Source organism: Mus pahari, chromosome 5 (assembly GCF_900095145.1).
Source record: "Mus pahari chromosome 5, PAHARI_EIJ_v1.1, whole genome shotgun sequence".
Taxonomy (NCBI): domain Eukaryota; kingdom Metazoa; phylum Chordata; class Mammalia; order Rodentia; family Muridae; genus Mus; species Mus pahari.
In genome coordinates, this window is record NC_034594.1 from 120279894 (window position 1) to 120300377 (window position 20484).

Sequence of the window (20484 nt, forward strand, 5' to 3'; positions counted from 1 at the left end):
TTTTGCATTCAATATAAAACAGACACTGAATTTGATATAGTAATTTTCTATAAAAAGTACGCAATTAGAAGTTCTATGGCATCCTTAATTGTTTCTGAAAACCATATTGGAAACTGGAGATAGGACTTTTAGGCAGGGTTGCTCTAAATCCTTACATTCTGTTTTCTTTCTTTCATGGTGCAACCATATGTATGCTAGTAACTGGGAGACTTCATTTAAGATTTCTATCCAAGGGCCATGAGAAGGAGAATGGGGTGTCTCCTATTCTGTTGATCTTTCCACACTGTTGCAACATGCTGTAACAGTTTGAGTTCAGTACTTCTCTAGAGACAAAGCAAAAGGTCCAGGAGAAAGAACATCTCTGAGCATGAAAACAACTATGAGCACACTGGAATTTCACCTATATACCAAATCCTTGCTGTTTTTCTGACATTAAACACTATTTTACTATGTACCAACCAAAAGTAACAGGGGTTCTCTAACTGGACCAATTGTTGTACAAAAAAGAAACAATGCTTTGGTTATGGTTATTATAAGAGACTAATGAAAATGATAAATAACCTAGGCAAAGGTACCTTACTACCCATTATTTGTTAATAAATTTGAATTTATTTTTAAGTGATACATAAATAGAGTGACTGTAAACTTAAACCAAGTTAGTCATACCTAACTCACTACTTATACTTGTATGGTGAAAACAGTCAAAATCCTTCCTTCTGTACTTTTAAAATATAAAATGCAGAATTTATAATCATTGTATGGTATGATAAAAATCCTATTATACTCACGTGTATCATGGAATCTATTAGTCAATCATTGTCCCGTTGTCCTCCTTATACTCCAAATACCTGTCTACTCTTTTCAGCTTTTGGTAACAAATCATTCTGTTCCCATTCTCAATGTTTTTTTGTTGTTGTTTTTCTGAGTCTTCGTGAATGAGATTACATATTTGCCTGTGTGTAGATTTGGAATTTATACTTTTACAGTGTAGGCTTATTTTATATGATATAATATTATCTTATAAGGCTCATCCAAATTTACAAAATAATAAAATTTACTTCTTCCCCCTACCATTGTTCTACTGTTTATGTGTACTATAATAAAATGAATGCATTCATGCATGCATGCATATACATACATGCATACATACAACATATTCACAGAAGTAAAAATCTAAAAATGTACAATAAAACAATGAAAAATAACTGTCAAGCCAGGGAAAGAACCCACATTTTCCATTAATCTGCTGTGACATGTCTCCTAAACAAACATTTTGCTATGTCAGCCTTCATCTATTATATATGTTCTGAAAGTATTCTAAACTCTAGAGAAAGATTTTTCCCTTTAACTCCTGATGGAGGCTGACTTCTAAAAATGAGAGATAAATCTTATGCCCTACTAATTCATGATAGAAAAACCCAGGTGATTTAGAACATAGAACTTTGCAAGACACTGATTCCAAAGGGTATTTTCCAATTCTTTTTTTTTTTCTGAGAAAAACCATGAAAAAATTTGTTTTTATTTAATATATTTGTCACTAAGCTGGACACCAATTTTTGGTCAACTTGTTTGTATGCATCTTTTTACTATGACTTGATAATTTACACAGATGTACCAAAGAGTAGAGCCTCCAGGTTGTCATAGTATTGGGTTGACAACATCATATGTTAAATATATTTTCTTTTTTCTTACACATCCAGAGCTGTGTATATATTAGGACAGTGTTCTACTACTGTGTCCCATCACCAAACCCAGGTTTTTTTTTTTTAATTGAGAAACCACAATGTTGTTATTTCACATATAGGTACAACTCTATACTCTTACCAGCATGATCAAGTTTTCTCATGTTTCAATGTCCTTGTTAACAATTTGTGGTTTTTATCTACTAGGCATTGCCTTTGATAAACTCACTGAAGTAAAATAATATCTAATTTTGGACATGTCCTTTATTATACTAATAAGTTGTGTTGTGAATAATGAATGTTTCATATGTGATTAATCACTTGTGTTCAGAGATATCTTCAAATCTATTACTTAATTTTAGGTTGGTTGTTTATTCATAAGTCATTATATTTTACCTTCTTTCTATATGTTAAAAATAAATTTCTTACCAGAGAAAGATTCAGAATGTATTCATGAATCAACTTGGCAATCTCTTTACTCTCTTAATTCTTTAATTTTCTTGGCTATGTAGATTTTTGGCAATTTTATAGGGTGTCATTTATTTGGTTTCAATTTTATTTCTGGTGTTGGTAAACTTTTGTAGGGAAAAAATAAAAATGAAAGCTCTTGCTCTTTCCATTATCTTGCTGAGTTTTCTCTAAGCTTTCCTCCATCTGTTTCACATTTCAGGTTATACACTTAAGTCTTTAATCCATTTTGAGTTGATTTTATCTCTGGTCAAAGATAAGGCTCTACTTTCATTCAACTAAGTGTGGAAAGCCAATTTTTCTAGCCCTATGTACTGTTTTTTCCTTATGTATATTCTTAGCCCTTAAAAAAAAATCACCAAAATGGCCATAGGTGGACAGTTTAGTTCTCAGGTCCCTGTGCTCTTTTGTTATTTTTTTGTGCCTGGTTTTAAATAGCACCATGTGTTGAGTATTACTTCTCTGTAGGATACTTTGAGATCATGCAGTATAATGACTATTCCTTCAGCTCATGACAGCTTTACCTCTTCCTTGATTTAAACAGTGTGAGATGGAAAATGTTATGAAAAGATAGGAGCTAGGAAATTTAAAGAAAGGTAAGGGAAAGAAAGTAAAGTGGTAGGATATCTACACGTGCCTATTTGCAAGACTCTTAGTGTAGAGACCCATGGGAATTGGGGCCAGTTGGTGGAGAGGAGTATGCACTTTATTGCATACTTTGGCTTCATTGGAATCTGCTTTTCTGTGTAATCTACTGTTCAGTTTAGGAAGGATGGGGCCTTACTGTCACATGTTCAGAGACAGGTTTCTGAGAACAATTGCTTCCAATTCAAACTAAGATTTCCCATCTAACGTGACTTACTTCGAAGCTTCAGTACGAAGTTTAACAGATAGAATTTCCAGATTTAATCAGGTGATAGTGCCAAATAATTTTTTAAGAAACAACTTTAAAATAATCTACCAACAGTGTATAAAAATACTCAATATAGTCGATATCTTGTTTTATTATGAAATAAGTAGATTATTATAAAAAAAACAAACAAACAAACAAAAAAAACGCAACTTCCCTGCAAAATTTAACTAATGTGAAGAATGCCCTGTAGGAACATGACACAGTATAACACATTTTTCAGAATACAAATACAGGATGTTTTCAACAACTAGAGGAATAAGTAAAATCACCTTTGATCATAGAAAAATAAAAATAGGGCATATTTCCTAGTAAAGGAATGATGTAAATCTTTGAATACTTGATGGAAAAGCTAACTTATATACAGGAGTTTGGGTATGTATTTGTCACTGTAAGCACTCAGTGTGTTCTGTTAGAAATTTTACCACCTTGTCTTTCTCCTCTAGTAGGTATTTGTTCTGATACACACAAATACCCATGAGAAAGGTGTAAAACTGCTAAAGTTACAGCACAAAGCATGTCTAGTTTTCTGTTCTGTTTTTCCTAATTGTGTTTTAGGACTTGAATGTGGATGCTATAAAAACATTCTCACCTAACTATGGATTTGTCTACATAAGGTTTTGTTCTGTTTCTTTTCTCTGAGGTTTTACTGTTTGAAGTATGTGCTTAAATTTTTCAAAAGGATCTTCATTTGAACCAACAGTAGCAATAATATTAACAATTCATAATTAATAATGCTTAATAATAATATAATAATAAAACCAGTCGACTAACAACTTTAAAGAGAAGTTAAAAACTTTTCTAATAACTAAATTAACTAATTAATTTCCCCCTTTAATTAATCATAGGATCTTTTCTCATACAACATAATAGGAATAGAGTTCCCCTGCTCTCCTTCTTTTCCTCCCATTTCCTACTCTTTCACCTCTGTTCATCTTCTCTCCCATCTGGATGCTTCCAAGAAACAGTTTATGCTTAGGGAGTTGATCTGAGAGAAGGGGGTATGTGGCAAGTGGGGATACAATTGACTCAAATGCAAATAAATGGCTTGTTACTAGCTGACAGCCTATGTTCTGTTTAAGATGGATTCCTAGATAGCTATCTGTAGATAGTTCTTGGCTCTGTAGTCTTCTCAAGACAGCTCTTTCTGGTTGAGATAGCTCTCTTGCTAGAAAAAAAAATGTCAACAAGCTCTCTGGCTAGCTCATAGATTTTCTTACAAAAGTGAGGAAAGCCATTTTAAAAATTTGGGATTTTTCAAAGTCACAAATCCTAATAGAAAATGTTTAAGATCATTCTTGAGATTTCCAGTTAAACTCAGAAAGCCAGAAAATATTCTAGAAGAGCTGTGTTCCTTCTTCAGACAGCCGTCTCTAGGTAGCTGCTAGAAAATATTTAAAGAAGCTGTTAACTCTTTAAGTAATTCGTGGGGCTTCTGACCAAGTTCAGGAAATCATGTCTTACTGTTTCTAACATCACCAAGCCAGACTAGGCAAGATTCACTGTCTGTCTATTATTAGAATTCTAAAATATAAAAACAAACTAAAACAAAAACAAAAATAATGTGATAAAACAGAACTACCATATTGAAGTTGCACAAGACAAACCAACAGAAGAATACAAGAGCCCCAAGAGAAGCCACAAGTTTCAGAGAACCATTTTTTATACATTCAGGATATGCGAAATTTTCCTAAGTATATATGCAATAGTGCATATGCATACAACCTGTCGAAGATCCAGGTAGGTCCTGTGACTGCTGCTACTATCTCTATAATTTCATCTGAACTTTGATTTAGAGACCTTTCCACTGCCTCACTCATTTTGCCTCCTCTTTCTTGAGGTTCCCTGAGCTGCAAGAAGACAGATTTGATAGAGATACCAGTTTATAGATATGCATTCCACGGTCTCTCACTGTTTAATATCTGGCTATAGGTCTTTGTACTTGTTCCCATTTGCTGCAGGAAGTAACTTAAAGGATGTTGGCTGAATGATGCTCTCATCTATGATAATAGCAGAATATCATTAAGTTCTTTTCATTGATAATTTTTCTCTTCTTCTTTCTGATTTTTCCCCAGTAGTATTTGATTTTATTCTAGATTTCTGGCATATGTAATATCTGATTCTTAGTCAATCAAGCAGTGTCATGTATAGGCTCAATTTCATTGCCTAGGCCTTAACTCAAATTAAATATTGGTTAGATACCCCTACAAGTAAGTATTGCTTGCTATAATACCTAAAGACTAGGGTGGAGGTCCCTCTTATTTTTCTCTCTCTGACAAACCTATAGTCTTGGCTTCATGTTTTTTCCACCCACGTGTTTTACAATTTTTGGATCTCAGGGTAGGCTACACTGCTTCCTTGCTCAGGCTGTTCCTCTTAGACATAGATGAGGAGATATAGTAGTTGTAGAAATTGATACACCATCACTAAATCCAGGTAACCACTTCTGTTTTGTGGCTATGATGGCAAACTCAATATAGAATTGGGAGACTTGATTGTTCAGAAGAAAGCTTGAAATAGTTCCTTATTTGGCCTTTGATTCATAATTGTTTTCTACTTTATATAGCCCCTAGTCACATGTGGATTAATGCTTTATCACTATGAAATCTATACACAGTATTTCATCACTTTAAAAGTTTTACTTAATGCATCTGTAAGTTAAGATATTTCTCTGTGTGTTGGTTTTAGCTGGAACCTGTATTCTTTTTTTTTTTTTCCACATTGTACGACAGTTTGTAACTTGTATACACTGTGTTTTGACTTTATTTATTCTGTAGGTCACTGGCATCATGCTTTATGTCCTATACCTAAACATCTTCTGACAAACTAATACTTGCTTTCCAACGTTTACTTATTTGTTCATATTGTCAGGTGGTTATATCATATAAAATAAATAATTCATAGACTAATAATAATGAATGGTATTACTATCTGGGTAAATGAAATAAAGAAAATAAAATAAAACATTGCATTCACCATTTCTGTAATATATAATTAACATTTTTCCTATTTCCCTCAGCTGATTGTTTTCCTTTCTGAATTGTCTATGTACAATGAAACTATAATTGAAATTAATTTTGCATTACTTCAGAACAAAATCAGTTTGTCCTACAGCATGGTTATTATAAGATTCTTAAAGATAAAACTGTGGAAAATCCTCTGAACAAAAGCACTGTATAAATATAAAGAATTTAATTTAATATCTTTGTCAACTCCTAGAGTACTTCTGCTTGCTTAGCAAGAACTTTTTTTTTTCAGAGAGGGCTTGTTCTAGGCATTATCTATTATTACCAGTATCAGTTTGCATCATGTTTGAAACTTGACAAAACACACTTCATGAAGAAAGTGAAGATTATAATAGCTCCCATCTCTCTACTTTGGCAGGGATTAAGCAAGATAACCTACATACATTTCTCAGAGCAGCATAAGAAAGGATAATAGTAAATAAATAATACAGACAGCAGATTTTGCTAATTATGTAAAGGAATGTCATTGTTTTCATAGCAATCTATTATAGGAAACATGAATATCCTCTATTAGTACAGCTATGATCATCATTACTATCTATGAGCACGGTGATTGGCACACAGTACACACTAAATAAATATTAGTTAAACTCTTGTTTAATTATTTGCTCTAATTACCCCCGAGGACTCAATTAAGTGTGGGTCTCAACTTTTCTAATAGAATAGAATATGACTGCAGTAGGAAAGGAATGTATTTAAAAACAATGAATTGGGAAGCTCAGATTATCAAGAGGACTGAAAATGTTGGCTCAGGGGCTATGACAGGTACAGTTCAGAATTCACACAGCAGACAAAATCTCTGGAGGACACTGACGAGTACAAGAGGTTGCTTTTGAAACATCTGCCATTTAATACAGATTATTAAAGTTATCCTTATGGAAAATATCACCAGTTAATTTTCTTTATGGAACTCCTGAGATTTGTCCATTTTCTTAATTAAGAAAGGATGAAGAGAAACAGTACTTACTTTTCATATTTTTCTTACACCGTGTTTTTATATTTTTATATATTAATTGAAAATAGTCTTTATTATATTATATTTCATTATATTCTAGTTATGGTTTTCCACTCCCCAACATCACTCCAGATCCTTACCTTTTACAAATCCAGTCAAATCCCTACACTTTATTTTTTCATCTCTCATGAGAATATAAAGAGGTGTAAAAAAATAGTAATGATAAAATAAAATAAGATAAAACAAAAACAATCATAAAAGAAAATGATAAACAAAAATATAAGAGCTTAATAATAATAACAAAGACAAAGGATTTTTTTTTAATGTCAGACATGTGTGTCGTTGTTCTTGTGATATCACCTATTGATTAACAGAGAGCCTGGCACTAAGTCTTATTTGTATACCCAGTGATACTATTTTATTTTTTCATTTGTGAGAGAAGTTACTTTTTGGGTTGTAGACAGGAGATTGAGTCCACTTCCTCTGTCAGGAATTAAAAATTTAGCTTAAGTTACAGTTGTATAACTGATTATTTCTTTTCTTCCTCTATCACTTCCCACTTGCTTTCTTCCAACCACTCTTATGCCCTCCTAATTCTTTCTCAAATTAATTCCTTCTTTTTACTAAATTTTTGTTACATAAGTAGAAAACAGAGGGATAGCAGATAGATAGTTACAACATAGATAGATAGATAGATAGATAGATAGATAGATAGATAGATAGATAGATAGATAGATATAACTATATACATTCAACTTACCGAAAGCATTTGGTCTGACACTTACATGTTTTTAGGTGTGACTATGTTTCGTTACACAACTGATTAAATTGATGATATATCTAAGTACAGTCTGGATCACCAGGATTTTGGAGTAAGGATTATTTGTAGTCTATATTTTCAGCTATGGGATGGGATGGTACATGATAATTTCTGTTCCTGCTTTTCATAACTTTCAGTCTCATGTCCTTAACAATACATGGCCCATAATAACAAGGGAAATGTCTAACAACTTGGGACATCAATGATAGTATGTACACAACTTGAAAATGATTTTAATTTTACAATATTTGATATGAGTGGCATATGACAACAACTATTGTATGTGTTTTCTGTTCACAATGATAAAATACTTATACACACATGTACATATATATTATATACACATAATACTTATACACACATGTACATATATATTATAACACAACATATATGTATATAACACAATATATATATATATATATATATATATATATATATATATATATATATATATAAAATTTAGTAAGGGACTTTATCCATCATGGCAGAATCCACAACAGAAGTTTGATTAGAATCATTCTTTTCTTAAATTATAACCACCATAGGATCTTTATTTAAGGTAGAATTTGAAATTTCTAATATGGAATATAACTCTAGTTTCTTTGATTTTGTTCAGTAATAAACAAACAATACAAATTTGACAAAGCCCAATTCATCTGATATTTTATCATATGTATTTATATTCATATTTGTATAGCATATATCTACCATATTCATCTGATATATGTATTCTGTAGCACTTGGAATCCAATAAATTTTACATTAGAAGTTAATGCTCTCTTTCAAAGGAAAGTATTACTTTATTAAGATGTCTTATAATATGAAAGTCCAACTCTTTGAAATATCTTAACCTGATAATTTGGTGGGAAGCTTTCTTTCCTCTTTTTCAGTTTTCTAATCTTTTTTCTTTCTTCTAATTCAAGTCAACTCTCTGTTGACTGATCTAGGCATGTTTTGTTTGAGGAATTTTATGTTGTTTTATTATGTTTGGTTTAAATACACAAACTGATTGAGCCCCAAGGAATTTTCTATGATTTTGTCCACAGAGACCATGACATAATCAGTAACTCTAATGTTACTGTTAGCCTTGATTTTCTTTTTTCATTGTTGCTGTTGTTGTTGTTGTTATTGTTGCTGTTGTTGTTGTTGTTGTTTTCTCATATGATACATCTTTACAACATTCTTCTTCCCTCCATTTTTCCTAGCTCTCTTCACAACATCCCCACTCGCTGAGATACTCTACTCCTCAGTTTCTCTTAAGGAAAGAGAAGACCTCTCAGGGATATCAATGGAACACAACCCCAAAAGATTAATGAAAGGATGGATCATCCAGAAACTGCCCCACCCGGCAGGCTATCCCATAATCAGCCACCAAACGCAGACATAATTGCATACTCCAGCAAGATTTTGCTGAAAGGACCCTGATATAGGTGTCTCTTGTGAGGCTATGCCAGTGCCTGTCAAACACATTAGTGGATGCTCACAGTCAGCTATTGGATGGAACACAGGGCCCCAAATGGAGGAGATAGAGAAAGTACCCAAGGAGTTGAAGGGGTCTGCAACACTATAGGTGGAACAAAAATAGGAACTAACCAGTACCCCCAGAGCTCGTGTCTCTAGCTAGCAGAAGATGGTCTGGTCAGCCATCATTGGAAAGAGAGGCCCCTTGGTCTTACAAACTTTCTATGCCCCAGTACAGGGGAACACCAGGGCCAAGAAGTGGGAGTGGGTGGGTAGGGTAGCAGGGGTGGTATAGGGGACTTTCAGGATAGCATTTGAAGTACAAATGAAGTAAATAACTAATAAAAATTGGGAAAAAAAAGACTAGGCACAAAATTTTATATCGAACTTGGATAATGAAACCAGGCGATGCATCCCTAGGCCAGGAAGAAGAGTCAGAAACACTCCCAATCCCACTGTTAAGAATCTCAAAAATGTTTTGATCTAAATAACTACAGCATATATGCTGAGGCCCTACCAGGGACCCATTCAGGCTATGTGCTTGTGACTTCTGTCTCTGTGAGTCCCTGTGAGCCCTACCTAGTTGATTCTTTGGACTATGTTCTAGACTACTCTCAACTCTGCTGTCCTTTCTTTCTTCTCTTCAGGGTTCCGTAACCTCAGTCTTTGGCTAATCTTAAGTTTTCAAAAAGTAGATTATTGCATCTTTAGCACTATATGGAAGAAAATTGATGAAATTATATTTTAAACAAATTAAGAAAAAAGTAAAAAACTAAACATGTAACCTCTAAAGACAAGAGGAGATAAGCTTATTGAACAGGCAGAAGATTTTGCAGCCCCTCCCCTATCCCTTTGTTGTTTTTCTATTGGAATAAGACAAGAAGAACAAGTGTTCACATTTTGGAATTTTGAGTCAATATCACTTCTTCCATATACATCCATATGTTCCCTGTTCCCACACATTCACCAGTCAGTGATACTTCTAATGTTAATGTAAATAGTCTAGTGGCGATTTAAGTCTAATGTTTGAGTTTCTACAACATTAGGATATAAAATATTTTTAAACCCTGTCTTTGAATTCTCTAACACTCACTCAGAACTTTGAAAAGAAACTGTTTATATTTGAGATAATTAATCAAGCCATATCTGATAGTAGAAATTGACACATCCACTAGGTTCAAAACTTTCAAACTGTGCTATCAGTTTGAAATAGGCAAATGGGCTCAGATGAAATCTAAGTAATACAATTTCCATGTTTATCATTGTATCTACTTATAATGATTTTTCCAGTGTGTTCTAACAATTCAATACTATATTCTGCCTATTTTCTCCTTAGAAGATACCTTGTAAGATTGCTTCCAATACCTGTTCATTTTCCAGCACATATTCTTTTCTTAGAGGAACAAAAGGGCTTTAATTGACTTTAATTGATAAAGAATTCATTAAAAGACAGTGCATAAAATATAAAATCACCAAGGAAAGGAGAAAAACACTTTCTTCCATGACACAGTCAAAAAAGAGTAAATTATTTTCTATAAAACATATTTAGTAGGGCCATCATTGTTAAAAGCTACAGACTGCAAAAAATAGTATTATTATCACTAGTATTCCCATGATGCCCTGAGATATAATATATAAATCTGGGTGAATTCAATTCAATCCTATAACTTAAAGAAATCTACCAACTATGTAATTTCAAAGACATTGTGCATATGAAGATGTAACAGTTTTGCTTAGGTATTTTGTTATGCTTTGAAGAGATATAGACAGGATAGGTATTGTTATTCAGATAAATGTGTTGAAATATTATATTTTAATATAAGTGTATATGATTCATTTAAGAGAAGTATAAAACAATCAGACAAAAATATAATTTATTTTAGATAGCTTCTAAATACTTAAGTTCTGCTTTGGGTTTACACTTTTGATTTACTTACAATATCATAAGATATCATGCACCAGATATCATTTATCTAACCAGCATTATAGTATTTTGTTGATTTGGTATGAGCTCTATTACCAAGTCTGTTAGTATATTTTTAATAGACTTAAAGATATATATATATCAGCCCTGGTTTTACCAGAAACACACAGTAGAGCCTGGAAAAAAATTGTTTGGATATACATCATTCAAATATAACACTGGGAATGATTGGGAATAAAAATTTATAAAATTAAAACCAAAACAAATAAACAAAAAGCTAACTGGTAGTTGGAATTATGGTATGATATGAAGCTCACAAAAATATGTGAATTTCCTACACAATGGGAATATGACTACCAATGATAAAGAAGTAGTTGCATTACAGGGTAATCTGCTTTGCAATTACAATGAGGGACAGTGAAGAAATACTTTGAAATCAAAATGTCAGCTTCAAAGTTAGAACTTATAAAAATTTTGTTTTTGTTTGTTTGTTTTTTCATTGTTGCTTTTTTGTTTTTCTTTCTTTTAATATAGGTCACAATGGTAAAACAGTAACAAATTAATATATAAAAATCAGCAAATACAGAACACACTTGCATAGGTAAAAGTGTGATATAGTACTAATTTCAGTTCAGGAAATGATGTTTTTCCTTATCAGCTTCCTGTGTAGAAAATTTTGTTTTACAGGGATTATTATAAATTCACTTCAAAGTATTCTGTTAAAGTTACAAGTAGAAAAGCGGACATTGAAGAAGCTGGATGAAGAATATCACAAAATCACAGAAAGTATCACTCTTTTTGATTAAAAGCAATTGGTTCCATGCTGCATTGTTTCTACTGACAAAGAAATTCAATTCTACTACTGTTGGCTAAATTATCCAACAAATATACATATCTGTGTGTGAATATTCATATACCATTCATCATAATTTGTTTTTACTTATTTCTAAAACATAAACATTCACAAAATCTGTAGAAAATCCAATACTCTTTTAGTATCACTTTATAACTCTTATATTACCAAAATTTAACAAGTCTATCATATGTATAAACTAGAAATCAGGAAAGCATTTTATTTCCTCAGTCCTAAATACCAAGAGTTTTACTTTTTAATGGAATCAGTATCAGTTTGGAACTTTTTACATTAATTCATAAATGAAGACAATTAATCTGTATAGAAGCAAATTACATGGTGTTTTTACTCTAGAAATAATCCAATGTCAAAATATTTTAGGAATATTATTTGAAAAATATATTCCATAGTAGTTCTTAACACATTATTCTGAATATTAGAAATTATTTACTAGCCAGTGTTTTCCATGCCCATTAATATAGGCAAAAATGTGTGCCAAGATATACATATGCATGTTGGTCCATCAAAAGTACCACGGATATACAAAACATATAAAGGTATCAGTCCTAAAAATGTGGTAGCTTAAAAGAAACTTGCCTGAAAATTAAATTGTGAGATCAAAGTTCAAATGAATCATACATAGTAAATATCCTAATAAAAGTTACGAGAAAGGTCATTTGAAGATATAATTGTCTTAATTTCAGATTAATGCTGTGCCTACTTAGGGAATGATGACATTTTGTAAACGTGTTACCTATCCTAATCCATTTGCCTCCACAGAGTTTCTTTATGCAATGCATTCCCTCTATATCATTGCTTGTTTCCTGTGAATTAGTTTTGTTAGGAGAATGAAACTGACTATAAATTCTACCAGCCCAGATGCTCATTAGCATTTTTCTTTGTTATATCTGTTGTTATCTTTTATCATTGAAAACTACTTTGTAGGAGAAGCACAAATAGCCAGTAAGTATTTTAAAGTTGTTCTGCATACATAACCATTAGGGAAATAAAAACTGAAACAACTTTGAGTTTACTTCTAAAACATGAAAAGGAAAAAAAACGAAAAAGAAAAAGAGGAATACACACTGTAGGAAATATAAACTATTACAGACATTATAGAAGTCAGTATAGACGTTTGTTTGTTCTTCATTGTTAAAAATGACTCTGAATAATACTTTAGCTGATATATACTCAAATGACTCAGTCTGCTACCACAGAGATACTTGAACAATTAAGTGTACTGATGAATAATGTTTATTCATAGTAGCTAGGAAATGAAACTACCCTAAAGGCTCATCAACAGATGGAAAGATAATGAAACTGTAATATAACTTCACCATGGAAGTTTATTCAGCTTTAATGAAAAATGAAATTTCCTAGAAAATAGATTGGTATGGAAAATGGTATATTACCTGAGAAGACCCAGGCTCAGAACTCAGATATCACATGTTCTCTGTCACAATCAGAGTTTAGATTTTAGTGGATACATGTATTAACATGGGTTTAATTACAGTACAGTCTATTAAATTAAAAGGCAATTTCAAAAGGGAATAAAGAAATATGAGGAGAGGTGAGGCAATGGGATCCATGTGACACAAAAGCAGGAAGGGAATACACAAGAAGCAGATACATAAAAGAGAGTAAGAGAGACAAGTTACAAGATGGAAAAAGAAAATTAGCAATTTTAAATGTCATAACAAAGTATAAAATACTTTGTATGTGAAGAAGAAGAAGAAGAAGAAGAAGAAGAAGAAGAAGAAGAAGAAGAAGAAGAAGAAGAAGAAGAAGAAGAAGAAGAAGAAGAAGGAGAAGAAGAAGAAGAAGAAGAAGAAAGAAGGAGGAGGAGGAGGAGGAGGGGGAGAGGCAGACAGAGGGGGAGAAAGAGCGAGAGGGAGAGGGAGAAGGAGAGGGAGAGGAAGAGAAGAAGGACTGTTAAGAATCAGGCATGTCAGCCTACTCTTGTAATCAATATCAGAATGATTGTAATGATTATAAAAATAATCATTATATTACTCTTGTAATCAGCATCAGAAGCCTACAGCAGGATGACCACAAGTCTTAGATTAGCCTATATTACATACACAGTGCTAGGTCAGTTTTGTTTATACTGTGTTAAAACAAACAAAACAAGAATGCAATCATTTATCCTACAATGAGCACACTAGTATATTCAACAAAAGAGGTACCTTGCTGAAAATAGTAATATTAAGATAACGAATATTATCTTTAGTATTATACATCTTTGATTAATGTAATATTTCTAGAGTATTTCATTCAAAACTTTAAAACACTTTAAGGAAAATTTTTTGGTAATATATTATGTGTTAATTTTATCTGATGTACTGAGTATGACAGAATTATTTTATAAAGCAAATACATATCGGTTCTTTTCTTTTGAACTTAAATTTTTACCATGGTCAAATTGTTGTGACCCATATTGATTTGATGGTATACTTGAAATTGAAAGAATGAGAGTTCAGTTTAATTATATCAGATATTACAAGTGACCCTCAAATTGTCATCATACTGAGGACCACATTGTGCTTTGTGACACACAGGATGTACGAGACCAAGTATCTAAATCTGAGGATTAGGTGGCCAAAGAACAAGAAATGTTAAGTATGTTAACTGGTGAATAAATTCAAGGAAACTCTGCCATTGTAAACCCTCAATCACCATAAACCTGTGCCGGTCTCAATGAACTTCAGCATGAGCTCAAAACAATAATCTTCGGAATGATGCTTTAATAGAAATTCCCATTGGCCAGGAAATGCAATAATCGAAAACTCAACAAGGGAACAAATTAAGCTGCTCATCACATGCCTTAAAACAATTCTTTTAAAAACCTTTTCTTGAAACTCTTTGAAAAGCAGTTTTACCAGTGCATGTTAAACCTGAAGAATTTTAAAAAATAATGGGTGTACATTGAACAAAGAAATACTCTGACACTAATGCTTAGCTTTTTATTAAATTTTATGTTCTTTAAATGTCAAAACTTAACTGAAATTTTTTATGTAGTTGATGTCAACTTTAGATATTTATTTCAACAATAATATATTTGTCATATAGATTTACTTCATGAGTTATTTTATATGACATTTAGATTTCAATTTTATCTATAATGCCAAAAGTATGACTAGTTGTTCTTCAAATTTCTTTTCTTTTCTTTTCTTTTTTTAGTATATGGGTGTTTTTGCTTGTGTGTCTGTGTACCATGTGCATACAGAATGTGTAGAGGCCAACAGTGGATGTCTGGTCCTCTAGAACATAGATGGCTATGGGATTCCATGTAAGTGGTGATAATTGAACCCACTGGAAAACCAGGCAGTGCCTTTAAGCACTGAGCCACAGCTCTAGTCTCTGATTAGTTATTATGTATTTACTACTTTAACTGCAAACAAAGCCTTATTTTCTACATAGTGCCTTAAATTAAGATAAAACATATCTTCTGGTTTCCCTGCTTTTTCTACTGTCCTATCTTTCTTTTTTTTTTTCTTTTTGTCTTTTCTATGTAATTTGAATTTAAATAATAGTTCCTGATTTCCATTCAAAATTCATTTTTACAATCTATAAATGTTAATTTTGAAGAATGCCAAATGAGAAAAAATATTTTATGACATTTCCAGGAAATCCTTTGAGTAAGTTCTAGGTAAAATACCTGTCAAAAATTGAAGAAGCTTTATAGCATTTGAAAGTAAGGCAAATCATTAATTAGTCGCTGTTTAAAATAAGATGAAAGGTTTACTCACACTTGCTGTCATAGATTGAAATATCTGTATGTTCTGCGCACAACAGGTGTTCAATAACTGTTGTGGGTGACTGTCAATGGTGGCTCCTAATGACTTCATAATGAAGTAATTATTCATGTGTCATGTTGAAACTATTTCATAGAGATGGTGCATTGATAATTTTCAGCAGCAAACACTATTGAAAACACTCCAGTGAGATAAGTAAATTCTATTTTATAATGTTCTTTAACCCCAGTGAAATTTCCTGATTCAGAACCTTTTCTAATACTATAACAAAGAGTACAATTAGAAATCCATGCCTACAAAATGATAAGGTCTTACTGGAAGGGTCAAAGAAAAGATGACAATGAAGTGAATGATGAGTTTCCAAACTAGTGGCATCTGTTCTGTGAACATCCGAGGAATGCTTTCCAATGTCTAAGCATCAATTGTTTTACTTAAAAGGGGGAATATTTTAAGAAAGACATATGGAAGCAAACTACACAGTGTTAGCAAATCAAAGCCTTTATCTATTATTTATAAGGTTTGATTAGAAACATATCTAATGCAAATATAGTTTAACAGTTCCTCCCATTATTTTTGTATATTGTAAAGAGTATTTCTTTTTTTAGTCTTTCTTCTTTTTCAGGTAAAAAATCTATAGACTGAAAACCCTAATGATGTGATATCTAAGAGTGCTGGGCTTCAGTGATAAGACTGTCCTCTAAATATTTTTTCAAATAATTTTATTAATTGTTTGAGGTGTTCATAAAGTATGTATTTAATCACATTCTCTATATACTTCTCAGATACATTCCAAAATAACCACTTACTCATTTCTCTGCTCATCTACATCTTTCTTTTCCAATTCATGGAGTCCAGCTTTTCTGTTACCCAGTTAGTTTAGAATATGGGTCTACCTTGGAATGTAGGATATTCTAATTATCAGACCATTAAAAATATAAAAGACTACTGCCACTTCCTTTGCTGGCATTTATTTAATGCCAATAGGTCTTCAGCAGGGATTTTGCCTGGCCTGAGTTTATACATATTTAATCCATGCTTTCATAATTTCTGTGATATTATATGTGCAACTTCATTTGTTGTGACTAGAATACAGCTGAGTATATTAAACTGCCTCTGGTTTATTCTCATTCTTCTCTGTCTTCCAAGAAGATCCCTGAGTTTTTTCTTTTTTAAATTTTTATTTAATCCTTTCTTTTTTACACTACAGACTTTATTCCCCTCATTGTCCACCCTCTGAGTGTTCCACATTCTATACCTCTACCCCAGTCTCCATGAGGATGCCCCCACCACAAATCCCACCCCCACCCAACCAGATATCCCCTCTCCCTAGGACCTCCAGTCTCTTGAGGGTTAGGTGCATCTTCTCTGACTGAACCCATACCCAGCAGTTCTCTGCTGTATATATGTTGGTGGCCTCATATCAGCTGGTGTATGCTGCCTGGTTGGTGGTTCAGTGTCTGAGAGTTCTCAGGGTTCCAGTTTAATTGAGACTGCTTCTCCTCCTACAGGGTTGCCCTCCTCCTCAGCTTCTTCCAGCTTTTCACTAATTCCACCACAGGGATCTGCAGCTTCTGTCCATTGGTTGGGTGTAAATATCTGCATCTGACTCTTTCAAGTGTTTGTTGGGTCTTTCAGATGGCAGTCACAATAGGCCCCTTTTTCTGAGCACTCCACAGCCTCAGTAATAGTGTCAGGCCTTTTGAGCTGGATCCCACTTTGGGCCTGTTGCTGGACATCCATTTCCTGAGGCATTTCTCTATTTTTGTCCTGCAGTTCTTTCAGACAGGAACAATTATGGGTCAGAGTTTTTAACTGTGGGATGGCAACCCCATCATTCACATGATGTCTGTCTTAAAAGAGCAAGTTTACCGTACACTTGTGGCATGCCAAAATAGTTTATTCTCTAATTTTTCTGCAAATGTTTGTCTCCCTGTTAACTGTCATCTACTTCAAGAAGCTTCTCCCATGAGAGTTGAGATCTACTGATCTATGGGTATACCCCAGAGTCACTTAGAACAACAATATCAACCAACCAGACCCCCCAGAACTCCCAGAGGCTAATCCATCAAAAAAGCAGTACACATGACTCCAGCTGCATGTGTAGCAGAGGAAGGCCATGTCATGCATCAATAGGGGAAGAAGTCCTTGGTCCTATGAAGGTTCGATAGATGGCCCAGTGTAGGGGAATCAACGGTGGTGTGGTGGGAGTGGGTGGGTATGTGAACACCCTAATAGAAGCAAGGGGGAGGATGTGATAGGGTTTTTCTGAGAGGGAGGTAAACCGGGAAAGGGGATAACATTTGAAATGTAAATAAAGAAAATATGCAATAAAATTTTTTAAAAATCATTTTAATACCCCAACTCTCAAGCAGGATATTAGGATATTAGAATATTAGGTTCTCCTGTAGAACCTATGACCTATCTAGCTATCTTTCCTGTTTACCTTTACAGTATCAGATAACAATTCTTTCTCCTATAGGAGGCCTTAAACTATTAGAACCAGACTTTTCTAATAATATACAAGTTTCTATATTATATATGTTTTAATTTACTTTTGTTATTCATTTTTGAAAATTTGATCTATGTGTACAAGTTGGAGGAAAGCTATTTATTGGAGTATTTACTTTTGGGGGAATTTGTATGACCCCTTAACTCCTTAAAATCGTTTGTGATTTTCTACCCTACTTCCTGTTTGTACGTTTCGGGGCAAATGAGACACTAGTTACATATGTAGCAGAGGATGGCTTAGTTGACCATCAATGGGAGAAGAGGCCCTTGGTATTGTGAAGATCATATGCCCCAGTACAGGGGAATGCCAGGGCCAGGAAGCAGGAGTGGGTGGGCTGGGGAGCAGGGTGGGGGGAGGGTATAGGGGGCTTTGGGGATAGCATTTGAAATGTAAATGAAGAAAATATCTAATAAAACAATGCCTTAAAAAATGTTGATGGCACTGAGCTGGGCAGACTGTGAGCTGTAACACTTGTTGCTTCAGCCTATAATCCCTTCAAGCCTATAAACCCATGCAAATTCTCATCACTTGCCAATCTGATACCTGTTCTGCTGTTTTTACACCATAGTCGCTACTCAGAGTGCACAGCAAGTATATCAAATGCAAACTGGAATTAAATATTCAGTCAAAACTATTGTTCTTGTATAAATTGTTTCCATATTCTTCTATGAAACTACTATTTTAAGAAGAACAAAACAAATGATCTTAAAACTTCCCAAGTCTCACGTTTTATCTCTTTGTTTGTCACAAATATTAAGCTATTGGTGTTTACTTTAAAGTGTGTTTTCGATGTGTTTTGCTTGGAGGGAAAATACTTGTTTCATAATTAAAATGTGGAATTTTTAAATGTTTTTCAGATGAATTCAAGTTCTTTATGAAACGGCTACCCATGAATTATTTCCTCAACACTTCAACTATAATGCATTTGTGGACAATGGATTCTAATTTTCAGCGCCGCTATGAACAACTGGAGAACAGCATGAAACAGCTTTTCCTGAAGGCACACAGAATTGTACACAAGCTCTTTAGCCTTAGCAAACGGTGCCACAAGCAGCCGCTCATCAGCCTGCCGAGACAGAGGTAAGATTGGGACGGCCTGACCACTGTGCTTCTGTGCTTAGACCTGAGGTCTGCCTGTTCCTGAGACCATGTGTGCTCATAATTACCATTAGACCATTTAAGAGGTGGAAATTGTCTTGTCTCGAAATAATGTCTTGGAGTTGTGTCTCAAGGAATAATTCAGTGGGAGATGCATACACTGACACAACCTTTGTTTTTTTTGCGTTTTGTTTTGTTTTGTTTTGATTACTGTAATAGAGCAGTCATTATAATTTATCTTTTATGGTAGTCAGTTAAGAACCGTGTTTGAGGAAATACACAAAAACGACAAATCCCCACTGTTAAGCTGGGAGTATGTGAAGTAGGCAAGAAACACAAACTGGAATTTCTCCAGATCTTATTTTCTAATAAAACAATTACGGGTTTACTTTACAAGTATTTGGAAATTCATTATCCATAATTTTAACCGCATAGTTTTCTAATGTACGACACAGAAATTGAAATACTTAAATATTTGTGTCAGAACTTACTTTGCAATTGTTATTTAAAGTAATTAAAATATGCTGAAGAATTGTTGGAATAAAAGTCTTTCAGTTATCTATAGTAAGTCTGGTTGAATATGCATCAAAATGAAAATATACATCAAAAATAATACATTATTAGCAGTATTTCCAGAATAAAAGTCATAAAGTTTTGGATTGATACTTAAGTTGATAAGAGGAGAAAGCTACAGTTATAAATATTATACAATGTTACAAACAAATGACCCTGAAGATTAAACCTTTATGAAAGATTTGATTTAAAGCTAACACACATGGTATTTTCCATTGCTTTGTGTTATACTTCCAATAGAAAGACATATCTGCATTTAAACATATATGAATGAACATTTACCATAATTTCTATCTGTCTACAGGCTTTATAGTCCTACAGATTTATAGATTCTTTAGTTTTTCCCCATAGATATGCCCATTCTTAAATTTTGTGTAAATGGAATTATATGATATATGGTCATTGTGTATTATATATATATATATATATATATATATATATATATATATA

At 33.2% G+C, this 20484-nt stretch overlaps 1 protein-coding gene across 4 annotated transcripts in view; it reads left to right on the plus strand.

Annotated features, from left to right (window-relative positions):
• The window catches only part of Brinp3 (BMP/retinoic acid inducible neural specific 3), a 361134-nt gene that overhangs the window by 287360 nt on the left and 53290 nt on the right, over positions 1–20484 (plus strand). For all 4 annotated transcript variants that reach the window (XM_021198220.2, XM_029539331.1, XM_021198221.2 and 1 more), the window contains one exon: positions 19221–19443. In XM_021198220.2, coding sequence (XP_021053879.1) covers positions 19221–19443 — 223 coding nt within the window. The remainder of the gene's footprint in view (positions 1–19220; positions 19444–20484) is intronic.